The following is a 15,858-nucleotide window of genomic DNA, read 5'->3' on the forward strand; positions in this document are numbered from 1 at the left end:
AATAATCAGGTATTATATATAAAATGCACAGGTCCTGACACATAAGAATTGCACAATAACTTCTACCTATTACTGAGTCACCAACCAGTCTAGCACAGTATTTGTGGAATGGTTAGGTTCTCAGGCCAGCGTACAAGCCTGCATTTAACTCTTACAGTAACATTTCCAACCTCAGTGTAATGTTAAATGGTTAGACAATGGATCAACCCTGTTATCTCCAAATGCGAAGTCATCTTAACATTCACCTGTTGTGTCAGAAAGTCATCTACTTATGGAAACCAAGATACAGCCTGGGTATGTACAAACTATAGACATAATGATGTTAAGGGGAAAAAAAATTGCTTAAGATACCACTAGGGATTCTTAATAAGTAAATCCCCCCCCCCTTTTTTTTTTCTGTGATGGGTTTCTTTTATGTTTACGATTCATATGTCCTGGGAAAGCAGCTTTGGGGAAGATGCAATTTCTAAATTTAGGCAGGCTGTTATGTAAGTTACTATCCTAATTTTTTTGTACCTGAATCTAACAGTAAACCACAAAGATGCTTTGGAAAATGACAATGCTGGTTGACAGTGATGCTCAGAGATTTTATTAAAGTGTATGTAAAATTCTGAAGCTGTACTACACATTCCTAAAAGTCAAGGGGTATGTCAAGAGACAGTTTCCACTCTTTAAAAACACCACTATGTAGGACTAGGTCGGGATGATACCAGAGCTATTAATACACAGAAAGAACTGGAGAGTCCCTTCAGATCAACTTGTTGGTGCAAAGACTGATGCCCAAGTGACTGATTTCTACTGCTATCATCTACTGTTTTTGACCAGAATTTCTTTTTCTGTTCCATTGCAAAACAAATTTTAGCTTTTTTATTAGGCTCCCATCACTGAAGTCTAAAGGTTTCAAATAGTACACATCCAGTTGCACTTAAAAGTTTTGCTATTTTACTGTTGGCAAGAACTGCAAGACAGAACAAGGACTAAGTGTCTTCTTCCTCTAACATTCTCTCACTTAGACCTTTGTAGATGGATACTCATATCCCCCAACCCACCCGTCCAGTGTCATCATGAGTTGGAAAGGTTCTAAAACCAAGTGTAAACACCTATGACTTCTATTTCTCTCTCTCTCTATCCCTATCTATACTGTTTTCAATAATCTGGGGAAGATCCGTATGATACAAGTTCCTTTCTTCTTCAGCTCTAGTTGCTGAAATTTATCCTGAGCAAAACGTGGCTCTGTCAGCTAGTAATTTATTCAGACTCTGAGAAAGGAGGCATCAGGGGAGAGGTGTTAAGGAAGAAAGCGGAAATGCAGGACAGCTCTAGGCTATTTAAAAACATCCCAGTGCCTTCCCAAATGGACATGAGCAATATTAGGACAGTTTTCTAGTTTCCTATCCCTTAGTGGAAAACCAGGTTTATAGTGTGCTTCTCTTGCTGTTTTTGCTAACAGGATTCTTTCCTACTCTGATTTATTCTTGCCTGGAATGTAGTCTCTCAGGGTCTTGCCAATAGTTAAAGAAATTTTTTAGGGCTATACTGCTAGTAAGAAGGGAGAAGAAAAAGAAAAATGAGCAAAATGGGCCCCTATTCAACTTTCATGGCTTTATTCCTAAGAAACTTGTTAAACAGTCGGTACACAAACCATTTGAATTAAATGAGGCTTTAGAGGTCAATTAGACAAGACAGACAACCTGTCTACTGTTTTAAAGTTATGCAAAAAACTTAATATTTAAACAAAAGACTATAAAATGGTACTTAAGAAATATTCAAATGTATCTTTTAAAAGCCAAGGGATTTTAATTTGACAGGAGAATGAAGTAATATTGATAAAAATGATCCAAGTGTTGAATGCACAAATTTAATTTTCTCTCAAACAGCAGGATAAGGTGGACCCCCAAAATTCTCATACATAAGAAACACTACTTTGAGAGTTATCTTTAGGTGAAGAAGTTTAAATCATCTGAGTAAGAAATACTGTACATAAACATACTCATGAAAAGCCTAAAAAATCAAGCTGTTAAAAGGGGACCTACAACTGAAACAAATATACTTTGAGAATAGCTATAAAAGGCATCTGATTTCTGCAATCTCTACAAATAAAATAACCTTAGGAGCAGAGACTTCTGCACCAGACTGTTATAACTACAAGACTCAAAACTTTCATTAAAAGCCTTTAGTGTAATGGTGCTGATCCCCTTAGCATATTAATTTTTTGGCTTATTTCCTTTTTCTTTCTCAAATGCAGCTATCTGATTAAATATATTGAGTAAATTTTGAGGTAAATTTTTTTTAACTCCACTTTCTGAATGCTGTTTGCTATTTAGTCCCTCTTCTGGAACCTCTGTTTTATCCTCCTCAGAATTACCTTCTCTTTCATGTTCTCCTTGATTTTTATTTAGTTGGTATCTTTGCTCATGTCTACTGAAGTCACGTGATCCAGTGTAAGTGTATTTTTTATATTTTTCAACTGACTTCCAAGAGTAGTCCGAGCTTGCTGGTGAAGTGGAACATCTCATGGAACCAGGCTCCCACCTTCTATAGTGCTCTTTTCTTCCTTCTATCTCTTTTTCAAATCTTCTGTAACCATAAATTTTCATCTTGTCCTCTGAATTCCTATAGGACTCTGAGGAATCTCTTCTACTAGAAAAATGTCTTTCGGATTTATATGGCTTTTCTGTTTTGCTACTACCTGCCTGAGTTTTAGAGCTATTATAGAAATCTCTTGGATCTTCAGACCTACCTCCAAAATCATCCGGAATTTCAACTGAAGATGAAGAGAGAGGGCATCTATCTTTCTCTTTTACCTGTTTCTTTTGATATGGTAACCTATCCTGCTTTTCCAGTAGTTTTTCCACTTCTTGTTTTTGGTTAAGAAAAGATGCTGAAGTATTGGCTGGAACGGGGAAGCACTCATCTTTCTTATTCTGATCTACCTGATTTGAGGATGACTTAGCTGAATGCCTTTTGGAACTTCGAGAAGACTCTGAGCGGTTCCTCTTATGTTTCTTATGCCTTTTGTGACCAGAAGAGGAAGAGGATGATGAAGAAGAAACTGATTCATCAGCAGAAGAAACACTTGATGAGGAAGAAGTTGATTTTCTTCTTTTTTTCTTTAGCCTAAAAAAATGTAGTTAACTCATCAGATATGTTGAGTATAAAATGTTTAATTATCCATAAAGATTTTAGTTCTGTTCTAACGATTTCATAAAAGCTATGCCTTAGATAAGGAATTATTATAATAATCTTAGTTACTACAGAATCCAAGTTTATCATTACTCATGGGTTTTGGGGAAAAAATACTTGTGTAGACAGTTGTCACTGTAAACAAATCCATCATTTCTGAAAGACACAGTGACACTTCTAATATTACCTTAAAAACTTAAGACCATCTGAACACATAAAGGAGAGAACTGAAGTTTTATATTTGGCCACCTCTGGTTCATAGTTTCTCCACCTCAGCACTATTAAAATTTTTGGCCGAATAATTTTTTGCTAGGAGGGTAGTGTGGTGTTGGGGGACTCCTACATCACTGTAGTTGAGCAGCATCTTTGTCCTCTACCCACGAGATGCCAGTAGCACTCTACCAGCTATGACAACCAAAAATGTCCCCTAGGGGACAAAACCGCTCCTAGTTGAGAACTACTGCTCTAGTTCTAAAACATTTCTACCTAAAATACAGATAATTAAAATAACTTATTATATATATATATTTTTAATTTTATTTTTTTAACAAGAGGTACTGGTTTTAGATTAAACCCAAGACCTCATGCATGCCAAGTATACACTATACCACTGAGCTATAACCTCCCCCACTAAAATAACTTATTATATATTTTAATTATAAGGTTATTTATTTTGCAGAATTCTAGCCTTAGACTCCACTTTGCATTATCTCTTTTATAAAAAAATTTGTGGTGTACACATACTTGCTAAGAATTACTGATTATGACTTGAAGCACTTTTATTTTTTTACTTACTTTACCTCCCATATGGCACTTTGGTTCAACTCAGTACTTGCTTTAAGTTAAAGAATACTGAATATCATAGTTTACCTTTTCTCCTCTTTTAAGAGCTTACGCAACTTTTCTGCACTTGTTTCTATTTTCTTTGTTTTCTGCTTTTCTTCCTTTTCAGCTTGTTTTTCTCTTAATTCCAAAGATTTCTTTTAGAACCCAGATATCGGAAAAAACCACACGTTAAAAATAGCAGAATATATAAAACCCAGTTTTCAAAAGACCGCCCCCCAACCAGAAACCGAATGTAGTATATCCAAATCACCATTCATCCAGCATTAAACAAATATTTTTAACATATAAAAATTAATCACACAGGTGTTTGGCATTAATCATTGGAACAGCCAGAACAGAATTGAGGACCATATTGCAGTTGGTATTCCATGAAAAAAGGGGAAGCCATTGCATTGGTACCCATGACCCAGAATGCACAAAAGAGAAAAAAATAAAATACACAAAAATTAAAAAAAAATTAAAATTTAAACAGGACACAAAGTTTATAAATAAAATTCAAAGAAAGTCCATTAAGGTGAATTGAGGAAGGAATCACCACGTTCAAATACAAACCATTTAAAAAATAGCACAGCCCAGGTGGATGCATGATTACATAAGAAATCATTTTCCAGTTTGAGGATGGGGATGAGCAGCACCAGATGTCACAGACACAGCAGCAATGGTCCAATTCAGAAGAAAATGCATGAGAAAACATCATCATCAGTATTACAGGAAAAGACAATCTAAAATATTTCTCAAAAAAGGTTTTTTATAATTAGCTCAATTACAGTAACAACCCTGAATTCTATAACCACCAGGAAAGCTCGCAACGAGGACAGTTCTCAAAGCCGCATACCAAATTTAGACAACGGGAATTTTCTCATGGGGTTATTTTTACTTTTGAGCATTAAAACTATGAAGCTATGTCAAACCCAATTAAGAAAACCTGTATCTGAAAAAATTCGTAATGCCTTAATTAAGTGATCTATTCTAATCTTCCCCAGAAGAAAGTTAAGTTTTGGTACTAATTTCAAATATCACTAAATTTCTAAGAGGAAATAAAGAATCACCTGCATATATTTATGAAGCTTCTGCAAAGCATCCTCTGCATCTTTAAAAGTTTCATCCAAAGCCAAAGCTTTCTTATAGTAACTTTCAGCATTTAAAAACTTTTCTTCTTCTTCTAACCTAAATTTGAAAGGAAAATTTAGCTTTTTTTTTTTTTGGTAAAAATAAGAAGTCCTCAAATATGCATATGGGGCAGAGGATTGATTATATGAGAGAATTTATTAGGGAAAAACCATGTGTAACAAATTATTTTCCAAATTGAACAATACTTAATATGCTTGTTATTGCCTTTTAATTTTTTTTGCAAAAAGACCATATAAAACCACATAAAACAGAAAAACAGAACTCATAGGTACAGAGAACAGATTGATGGTTGTCAGAGGTGGTAGTCGTGGTGATGGAGGGGTGGCCAAAATGGGTGAAGGTGGTCAAAAGGCATAAAATTCCAGTTAGAAGACAAAGTCCTGGGAATGTAATGTACAGCATGGTGACTATAGTTAATAATACTGTATTGTATATTCAAAAGTTGCTAAGAGAATACTTCTTAAAAGTTCTCATCACAAGAAAAAAATTGTTAACTATGTATGACAGATTTATTGTGAACTCTTCACAATATACACATATATTGAATCATCATGCTGTACATAGCCTGAAACTAATAAAATGTTATGTGGCAATTGTATCTCAATTAACCAACCAACCAAACAAGTAGGAAACCATTACTGGTAACTAAAGCCATGCTGTAGGTCAAGTATTGGCACTGAAGTATACAGGACATGAAAATACATGATCAACTGAGGTCCTGTGTAAACTTAGTATGATCTTGATTTAGCCCAGAATTATACAGACTGACTTTTCCTAGTAATTTACAAAGAATTTTCTACAGAAAATTTTCCCCCAAAATTCACTGTTAAAAGTTGGAAATACCAAGGCATATATGTATATCACAACCAGCCTATAGACAGAATAATTATTAGATCATGCTCACAAGTCTCTGCTGTGAAAAGTCAGAATTAGAAAGTTTGGAAACAGAGCTGTGAAAGGACTTTGCAAAATAGTTTCAGTTTTTAGAAAGAAGGAAAAAGTAATTATTATAAAACAAATTTAAAAAAACCAGTGGCTTCAATGTGATCACTTCTGTGTCAGATTGGATGAGGGGAATAAGGGACCAAAGACGATTAACATTTCTGGCTTGGATAACAGAATAGATGGCATTGCCATTCACTCAGCTAAAAAAAAATCAATATGTGAATACTAAGACAACCATATCTAAGTAGGTACTTGCTATGTATCTAATGAGAAAGTGAAAAGCTGTTCCAATCACTTAGGTCCAAGTAGAAATTCATATCGGTTAAAAACAAATATTACAAAATTTCATTAACATGGAATTCTGGAATGATCATACAAACTGGAATGGTCAGGCAAATTCATGAAACAGAAAAGAGATGATTCTATTTTAAAAAGTAGTGAAAAGATGCTATTAACTATAAACTGGCCTTTAATTATTAAAACTGGTTATTACCAAATTATTTATATTTGAAGTATTATGTTTCTTCAAAGCATTTTATGAATTAGACTAGTCTGTTACTCATTAAATATTTACGATACAACTACTATGCCAAGTATTATGCCAGCATCTTGGGATAGTAACATAGGTTATAGGGTTTGTTTTTAATGTTTTGCTCTTCCATTTAATCTAAGTTTGTGGTTTTACTAGACAAAATAGAGCAAATAAGCTGAATACAACAGTGACAACTTATTCACAATTAACTATAGAGTTCTCAATTTATATTTCAGGCATTATATTACTAGAATGATGGAATGAATTAGAAATTAAATTTCTTTCTATTAAAACAAAAACTTCTAGTGCATGTCTAAGAAAAGAATATTACCTAATTGCTTGTACCTTTACTCTTCTATTTCTATATAACAAGAATTAATATTCAGAACAGTGAACTCAAGACACTAAAATATCTCCAATCATAAAGAGTCTAAGTAATAAGTAAGGAAAAAAGGACTAAGAAAACATTTTCAACCAAAATTTAAACTAAGGGTATCCGAATTAAGTTGAGTTAAAGATGCTATTTCCTTACATTAAGTTCAAGATTTTATAATAGTTGGTTGAAATATTAGATCCCTACTATTGAACAAAATCTGACACTTACTGCCCTCCTCTTTCTACAAGTGTCTGGCAGAGGTATTTTCTTGCATTCCTGTGAGTTGGACAGTTTTCCAATGCAAGCTCAAAATCTTCTATTGCTTTGTTCAGACTTCCTTTTGTTGCATATCTATAGATATGAAAAAAATTAGAGGAATTCATCTTGTAAGCTATTCATAAATCTTGTACACATTTATGTTGTAAATAATCCTTAAAACCCATGACCCACTTACAATGCTCCACGAGCTACTAATGCTTCCACATTTTGTTTGTCTATTTCCAGAGCCTTATTGTATTCATTCATAGCATCCACATGGCGTCCAACCTTAAAATAATCAACTCCAATCTTCACACTAAAAAGATATTTGTCAAGCAAACGTAAATATTTCACAGACTATCCAAACAAAATGTTACCATGGGTAAATTTTTAAAGCATATCAAATTTAGTTAATATTTAGTCTTCGATATTCTCAATATAACTAAAAGCATTCTGTCTTTGGATAATTTTATAACAAATATTTATGAAATCCAGATACCAGTATACTAATTCCTTTTTAAAAAAAATAAAAAATGTTGGCTAAAACTTAAATTTTTAAAGTTTATGACATAACACCGTTTACACCTGTAAAATAGCTAATGTCAAAAAGGTTATCAATTTGAATTCATTTATAAACAAATTTGGTCTTAATGATGACACAAGCATGCTTGCCTTACTTGAACCTTTTAGACTAGATAACACAATGGTGGAAAGACAAAGTTTTCATACCATTTTAAAGCCCAAGATGCAGACTGTTTCTTTCTTAATGCAGAAGCAAAATCGTCTTCAGAGAAATTTTTGCTATTAAAGAAAACAAAAGTCAAACTGTAAATGCTTTTTTGGGTAACTATATTTCACTCTGCCCAGACAAATGAAAACTGAACACTAAAAAATGAATCCCAAGCAAGAAACTGGTATTCCATTTACAAAGCAAAATTCCTGAACCCTCAGGAATGACTATTACTGTTAAATAGTATTTTTCTTAAGCATACACACAAAACTGATCAATTTTCTGCATCTTTCTTCACATCTTGTAAGTTTTTTCTGCATCCTCTTGGTCACATGATACACATCAAGCAGTGTTAAAATACTCCATTCCAGAAGGAGATAGGATCACCTAGTTCCTTCAAACTTCGGCATATTGCTGCCATCTGGCTTAGGATAATCAAAAATGTCCCTCAGTTAAGTAGCTTTTGACCTCAGCACTCATCTCACCACTTAATAGAATAATGCTTATTTACTATACCTCTGGAGGCCTCTCATTAAAGACGGTGGGTTGGATTCATCGATTCCTAGTTTTCCTAGAAGGAATTCAACTACTCCTGGATTAACAAATCCCAGGGAACTCTGCATGATATTCTCATAGGATTCCAAAGAATTGCTATTTAGTTCAACGCTTCTCCTTGAGAAAAAAAGAAAGAAAATGTATGATTAACACAATTAGCATGTCCCACTTCTATTCAAGAACTAACATTATCACATAGGGTTTAAATACTCAGACCATTTTTGTACATGAAGGTGTGGCATTATTGTGATTTGATTCCTTTTATCAAGTTTGAAGAAATTAAAAAGTTATAAAAATAAAACAAGCATATTTTGAAATAAGAGAAAGTAAGATTCTACTTTCTTGTTAGAAATTGGACAAAATTTGTTATTTTTTAGCCAAGAAGCAGTTTTGCAATTAACTTGTTGAGACAATGTGGATAAATTACCTGTAGTACAAAGGAAGTTCTTCAGAACTAATTACACCTAATTTAATACCAGATAGGTATGGTGGAAGAGATGAGCTATACAGAGATACTGCAAGCTTTTCATGATATCTGTCAATATCCTTGATTCCAGCTTTAAAAATAAGAAAATTAAGTTGATTAAAAGGCAATGCAAACTAAAATAACTATGACAACTGTCACTTTTTACTAACATGATAAAACTGATCACCTCGAATGATGTCACCAGTTTGATAATATGATAAAGGATCGCCGTGGTTACTGAGAGAAGGTACATCTCTTAATGGACACAGAGCCTGAAATGAGAAGTATTTTAAAACACCAGACATTCCATTCTTTGGTAGGAAGTGTCTTCTTTTATTCTAGTTGTTCAGTAGAAACAGCAAATAGTTGACAGGAACATTAAGGAAACAACTAGCACCCTAAAGTCTAAATTTAAATAAGGATTTTAATAATTTCTGTGCCCAGACACAATAAAACAATGGTACTGTTCAAAAACTAACATCTCATGAAATTTGCAATTAGTTTTAGGAACCAAATGTAAGTATGGATTATGAAACAAAAAGATACTTTATGCTTGTTAAATATAAAACTAAAATTTGTCCAGAAAGCACGAGTTCCAATGAAAATGAAATGTGAATTCTCCAGAGTTTAGATCTGTTATCCAGTTTGTGATACCTTCTGCTTTTCTTCCCTTTTCATCTGCCTTTTATATTATCAAATCCTTTAAAGTGATATGTTGAACCTTTTACATTAAAGTGACATATTACTTCAAATTCAGGTCTATTCATCTTGGGCAAAGTATCTCATTATAATGTACAAATTACTTAATTACTGTAAATATATAAATAGGACAGGAATTTGTTTCTAAATTATCCACATGCAAGTATCTAATGCTGAATACTAAGTAATTGAAGATGTGTTCAGCAACCTCAGGCTACCAGTCAATCTTACCATGTCCACTGATATCTCTTGGAGCATTTGTTTTAAAAAGGACCCCACGGGTGCCAACCAAAGGTACCAAAAAACCCCAAAAACTAGAAATGGTGGAGGAAACTGTAAATAACTCTATTACTACTAATTTTTTAAAAAGAAAAGGTGCTTTATTTCTCTCCAATTAACACTTATTTAATTCTCAAAACTATGTCTGCAGGGTACACTTAATTACAACTGATGCAAAGACATAATTCTTGCATTGAGATGACACTTTATCAAAATCAGAAACAACTGGAAAGTGAGTAACTTACTGTGATTTCTAAGTGCGATATATCTCTCATGATGCCACTGCCTAAACAAATCAACACCATGAAAAACCCAAATTCCCGAATGGAACTAATTCTTCCAATCACTATATCACCACGCTCAATATCTCGGAAAAATAGCTCTCTCCGGTCCATACTGGGTATCTCCATGAATTGCTCTAAAGGTGGCATGACTGCATAATGATCTGAAAAAATAATTAACAAAATTACTAACAATAGCTTCCTGTTCTGCTTCATCTGAAGTGCTGTTAAACCAAACCGCAGTCAAAAGATTTTAAGACTAAACTAACCTTCACTGTCTTCATTAACTTCAGAAGCTGTAGGTACATCTGATTTCCAGGAAAGTGCAAAAAGCAGATCCGCTTTTTTGGAAATGAATTTTTGTATTTCAATGTTGTCAACTCTCTTCTCTTTTCTTAAAAAGAAGCAGAATTTATGAAAACTGGTTTATCTGCAAGACCTTTTAGTACGTGCAAGCTTCTGCTCACGGCTTTCATCGCCCAAACGGGTCCAGTCTAAGCTCTTGGGCGTACATCTGGCCGTACATCCTCCAGGAAAAAGTTTTAACCAGGGATTCCCTCATTCGCCAGTTTGTAGGTGGAGGGCGGGGAAACTTAAAAAGTGCCACCCGCGCAGTTCCAAATAGGAACACCCGAGGGATTTTAGCTAAAGAATCCGCATCTTTGCACGCACTACCAGATTTAAAAAATTCAGCCCGCATCCCGCATTGCCCTCACACCAGGAGGGCGGACCCCTCCTCCATCCTGCCCTCCGAACCAGCGCCGCAGTCCTAACGTGCTCATGGCCACCGCTCGGCTCCTTCAGGACTCAGGACGCTGCGGTAGTGGAGCCAAGAGCTGCGTCCCCTCCCCCGTCTCGCAGCGGCGCCGCCGTCCCATTACCTGCCCTGTAACTGCTGCTGGGACGGCGGGCCCCGGGCAGGTTCGGCCACCGACCCCAGGAGACTCCGGAAGTGCGAATTGTCCTGCTGTTCGCTGCGAAGCAGGGAGAGCAATGACGGCCCGTGGAAATTCAGTGACTGCCGCAGAAGGTCCCGGTCCATGGTTGAAGATTGCCGGGCCCAGTGACTGATGGGCTGCCAGCCTCCCGTTCCGTACCCTCTACTTCAGCCGGGTGGTCCCAGCCTGGAAGCCGCCGGATGCACACATCACAGACACTTACAGACTGGCCTCCCGGAAGTGTTCTGGGGCCGCCCTCAGCTGCGCCTCCGCGGAGCTCTGCCTCGGTCTCGCGAAGTTGAGCGAGACTACGGAAGCCGGGAGGATTGGGCCAGGCTTTTCCGGAGCTAAGGGCAACTGCGGCTTTGAGGTAGCGATTCTTGTGGCAAGCTTGGTTTTTAAAACTTCTGAGGTGATGTTACATTGAAATGGCCCAGCTCTAATCTGTGGTAAATAATAGCTTATCCTCTTATTTAGTGAGGCGCTTCTAAGTGCCAGTGTTAGGATGAGAACCTCAAACGGGTTGCAAAGTTTCTTTCCTTGAAGTATTCGCTAACTTACTTTCTACGCGTCAGGCATAACCACGTTAAAACGACTGCTCAGGGAGATTTTGTGGTAGGCTAAAGGGCAGAAAAAAGGAAGGACACTAACATTTATTAAGCACTGAAGTTGTGTTCTCCATCTGTACCCTGTTCACTATTAGTGACTTTAGAGTTAAAACCAGAATGGCGTTAACGCCTAGATATGTGCATGTATACATTCTTTTTTATTTCAAGTGGTTTCTCAAAATTTAGGGCCCACAAGGTCTACTTACAGTCGTGTTGTGTTCGAAAGTCTGTATACTGTACTTCTGGGTAATTCAAGTGATTTTCAAAAGTGGTTGTGACTTAGGCTCCCCCCTGCCCCTTACATACTGGCTTGAGAACCTCACCTCTGTACCTTACTGTACTCTCATTTTAGAGATTGAGGAAACAGGCCCAGAGACTCCCAATAAATTACTCAATGTCACCCAGCTGGGTGACAACCTAGGTCTGAAAAGATCTTCACCGGCAGAGTTGCTGGAGAGAGTATTTTTATCATATAGAAAGCCTAACTTACACTTACATTGAGATAAGGTGGCTTGGTCTTATTACAGTATGTTAAAAAAAAATCTATACTACTTAAAAAAGTGTAGTTTAGTATAGTCCTCTTGAACAAAAATAAAAAGCAGTAGTTATTCTGCCTCCTCTCCAGCTATGTCTATTTGGGGAGATCAGTTTGCCCTTCAGTGTCTCACCACCTGAATAGAAGACCCAGCCAGAATATAGTGAATGCCTTCACAGTATTTTGTGGAAAATCCAGGCAAATAGGTAAATAGTTTACTAAGACTTGAGAAAATGCAATAAAGAAGAATAAGTTTAAAAAGTAATAAATGTTAAGCCTTTAGGGGCACATCAGAAAAGTTTAATCAGTGGTACAGACTGATTTGTGTTAAGCGATGCAACTCTAGAGAATTTCTGTTATTAGGAAAGAGGGTGCTGACACTGAAAAGAAAAGCTGACCACTAAAAATGAACTATATATATGGACATTTTAGTTAATATGTTATTAATGATCTAATTATCTCTGGAGGGACTGAGAAGCTAGTGTCTGAGCCAGATGCCAGACAGTGGCAGTCTGAGAATGCCACCTTGTGATGTCCTTCTTGAGTAGCAATGTGCCTTCATCACTATGGGATCTGGCTACTCTTTCCTAATTCCAACACCAAAGTAACCTTCAACCACCCCATATCTTGAACATTTAAAGTTGCTGTGGTTTAGCCATGAAAATAGGAGAAAGTAGCTGCTTTTAGAGGGTAAGCGGTGTTCATCAAGAGTGACATTTATTGGAAGCTAGCAGTATACACAGTAGTGACAGAAAATAAAATTCAAGCAGATGTAATCAAAACTCAGGCAGGTGTTTTCTATCTTTGGTTAGTGCTGGCCTGGAGGTAGTGATAGTAGCTAAGTGCCAGAAGCCACACTGTTCTTCACTTTCCAAATACCTCTCCCACAGCAGGGAATTGAGCCCTTTCTGATTACAGTTGTATTTGAATTCATTTTCTCCTGGGTTAGACCCTTTGACTTTGAAGGGGACAGAGCACTGAATTTTTGAGGTAGGACTGGAGGGAGTGAGGAGAGAAAGTGAGGGAACTAGTTTTGCTTCTTATTTTGGAGAAACCAATCCCACACTTGGGGTTTCTCAAGGTGGACATAGAAAGAGAAAACTTTTTTTTTTCACTTCTTACTTTAATTTTTTGGTTGCTGGCTTGAGCTTTAAAAATATTTTTTAAATGTTTTCAAAATAATTTTTCCACATTAAGCAGTATGAATGATAAAGTGAATATATAGGAGAGGAAAAGGGCAGGGCATTCAAGACAATCAGATCTTTAGGATCTGCATCCTGGGCCAATTTTTATTGTGACATCAAATTCTGTTTCTAAATAAATAAGTATGTACATCTTTTAACAAATGCTTTCTAGGCCCTGGAGATATAAAGGTGAAAAAAAAACACCTGTTTTTTCCGTGGCACACAGTTCAATGAAGAGTAGATATAAGAAGAAACAGATATGGCACAGTGGTAAGTACTATTGTTGTGGACACCTGCTACGTGTCTGCTTAGCTCCCTTTTTTTTCCCCCAGGGGATGAGGTAGTGGGAATTGATGAAGGTAAGAGAGGAGAGGATGGCGTAAAGTATGTGCGTTTCAGGATGAGGGAGCAATATAATTAAAGAAGTAGAGATGTGAAAAAACAAGATGCTTCCTGGAGACTGCAACACTGAAACTGAGGTAGGTAGGGATGTTTTAGTTATGGACATTTTAATTATATGTGTCATTTCAGGTAGGTTATAGATTGGTGGGAAGAGATCCCTTGTTGCCTTTGTGTGGGTGTACACACACACACACACACACACACACACACACGAAGATTAAATGCCTGATTTATTTAGCAAGGAACACAAAAACTTAACTCAACCAAGGCAGCCACATGAAGGAGAAGCAGCAGCATATCACAAAGTAGCTTTTCTTGGATCCCCCAGTTTTTCCAAAATAACATGTGTATCTGCAAGTGACACTGTGTGCAAAAGGTAAAGTATCTGGATCTCAGAAACTTGTATATTACCATTTGGAAAGGATTTACACAAATAATCTATGACTGTATAACAAATACCTGTAGACAGGTTCTTTCTAGCTCTTGACTCTAATGGAAACAATTTCAGCAAAGCCTATCCTCATCTGGGGTTAAGGATGGGATGTGTGGATCAGGAAAGTGTGGGTAGAACTGAACAAGATCCTGGGATTATATTAATACATCTCCCTTTAATTTTTCAGCATCTCTTTTTCTTACAAAAAATTCCTTTTTGTGGCTTAAGCCACCTTGAGTGAATTTATAGTTTGGAACCAAAAGAATCTCGACCAACTAGTCTCTGCTCTAGTTTCTACTCTAACATTTAAAAAATGAATAAACAGATATGCAGAGCTTAATAATTTGTTCAAAAACTAACTTTAGAATCCATACTATCTTTATGTCTATCCAGTATACTTTTTACCATGCTGTACAGTTTAGAGGGTCAACTGAAACCATGCTCCTTAAGGATGTGGTTTATAAATATATATGCATGGAACTTATGTTATTTAAGAAATATCTATTAATATCCAAAGATAACCTTGAATCTTTTTTCTTATAGTAGAGCTACTTGGTTTCACTCATAAGCACATGGTGCAAGAGATTTAGATTATATCTTTGCTACCATATAAGGTTGTTAGCTTTGTTCTTTTCAGAGTTCCATTCAAAGTCCCCCTAAGTTGACTCAAGGAAGAATGAAGAATATTAAATGAAAAGTATGGCTTGACAGCCAAAAATCCATTCTCCTTATTAGAGAAGTAATTCAAACTACAAGACCTTGTGATAAGGGTTGATATATCTTTATTCATCCAGTAATTTTGTTTTCACCACCTTTTTTAATTTCTATCACAGACCTCCACACCTCTTTAAGAAAAACGTTGCCAACCTAATATTTAACCACTTGAGGGTGCTATAAGATCGTTGTGGATATCAAATTTTCTACCCTTCACCAGAAAACCAGCTGCAATTAAACAAAGAGTCAGGGATGGGAAATTTTTACCTATCACATAGAGTCATTTTAAGATAGTTGAGTCTCTAACACCTCCATTTTTCAGTTACTGGTAAATGTTATGAGGATATTATTTTAATGTAAGTCAGTTCGTATCTCATTGTCTAAGATTGATTAGCTCAGTAATTTTGAATTACTTTTTCCAAGAGGAAAAGATCATTGATTTCAGTTCCAATCTGGGCTGGTTAGATTGAGCAGACCCACAGGTGAATACTGCACAACTCCAGGGCAAGGTGGTGGTGGGGGTGTTGGTGCATTTAGAATCCATACACGATCTATGTGGCACTCCCAGAGATGTGCAATGCTAGACGATACACGGTGGCCACCTGCAGTGCTATTCTCAGCCAGCCATTTGTCCATGTTTGTCTTTGTCTGCAAAAAGGACCTGGAAATAGAATGAAGATGTTTAAGAGCAAATCCATCACAATTGTTGGAAAAAAAAAACAGTTTAAAGATGTGTGCGATACTCGCAGGGAATAGGTCAGTA

At 36.2% G+C, this 15,858-nt stretch overlaps 2 protein-coding genes across 13 annotated transcripts in view; one reads left to right on the forward strand and one right to left on the reverse strand.

Annotated features, from left to right (window-relative positions):
- Positions 1-1,587: 1,587 nt before the first annotated feature.
- On the reverse strand, positions 1,588-11,466 carry TTC14 (tetratricopeptide repeat domain 14). Of its 4 annotated transcripts, none has more exons than XM_010947828.3 (12): positions 11,163-11,463; positions 10,551-10,675; positions 10,246-10,445; positions 9,210-9,294; positions 8,984-9,113; positions 8,518-8,673; positions 8,001-8,072; positions 7,468-7,587; positions 7,242-7,364; positions 5,079-5,196; positions 4,054-4,163; positions 1,588-3,117 (listed from the first exon to the last, which is right to left on the reverse strand). In XM_010947828.3, the coding sequence occupies exons 1-12, from the start codon at positions 11,321-11,323 to the stop codon at positions 2,205-2,207; spliced, it is 2,313 nt and encodes a 770-aa protein (XP_010946130.2). In that variant the 5' UTR covers positions 11,324-11,463; the 3' UTR covers positions 1,588-2,204. The 4 variants fall into 4 exon arrangements, 2 of the variants coding, with proteins under 2 accessions (XP_010946130.2, XP_074223572.1); XR_012508215.1 differs by having other exon boundaries at positions 2,981-3,117; positions 4,054-4,146; positions 11,163-11,466; XM_074367471.1 differs by lacking the exon at positions 1,588-3,117 and having other exon boundaries at positions 3,711-4,146; positions 11,163-11,466.
- A 41-nt stretch (positions 11,467-11,507) lies between these two features.
- Positions 11,508-15,858, forward strand: part of PEX5L (peroxisomal biogenesis factor 5 like) — a 597,540-nt gene continuing 593,189 nt past the window's right edge. For 8 of the 9 annotated variants that reach the window (XM_074367482.1, XM_074367503.1, XM_045511287.2 and 5 more), the window contains exons 1-2: positions 11,508-11,589; positions 13,719-13,816. The gene's annotated coding sequence lies outside the window, so the exon portion shown is untranslated. Of the gene's footprint in view, positions 11,669-13,718; positions 13,817-15,858 lie in introns of all 9 variants that reach the window. The other variant, XM_074367487.1, reaches the window with a different exon arrangement.

The sequence above is a fragment of the Camelus bactrianus genome, chromosome 1 (genome assembly GCF_048773025.1).
Source record: "Camelus bactrianus isolate YW-2024 breed Bactrian camel chromosome 1, ASM4877302v1, whole genome shotgun sequence".
Classification (NCBI taxonomy): domain Eukaryota; kingdom Metazoa; phylum Chordata; class Mammalia; order Artiodactyla; family Camelidae; genus Camelus; species Camelus bactrianus.

What these genes read in the sequence shown, in the direction of transcription:
- TTC14 (XM_010947828.3), bottom strand. Translation starts at nt 11,323, where the DNA reads ATGGACCGGGACCTTCTGCGGCAGTCACTGAATTTCCACGGGCCGTCA. An exon ending in GCATCTTGGGCTTTAAAATG is followed by an intron (nt 7,588 to 8,000) that starts GTATGAAAACTT and finishes ATATCTTTTTAG; the next exon opens with TGTGAAGATTGGAGTTGATT. An exon ending in CTTGTAGAAAGAGGAGGGCA is followed by an intron (nt 5,197 to 7,241) that starts GTAAGTGTCAGA and finishes TTTCAAATTTAG; the next exon opens with GTTAGAAGAAGAAGAAAAGT.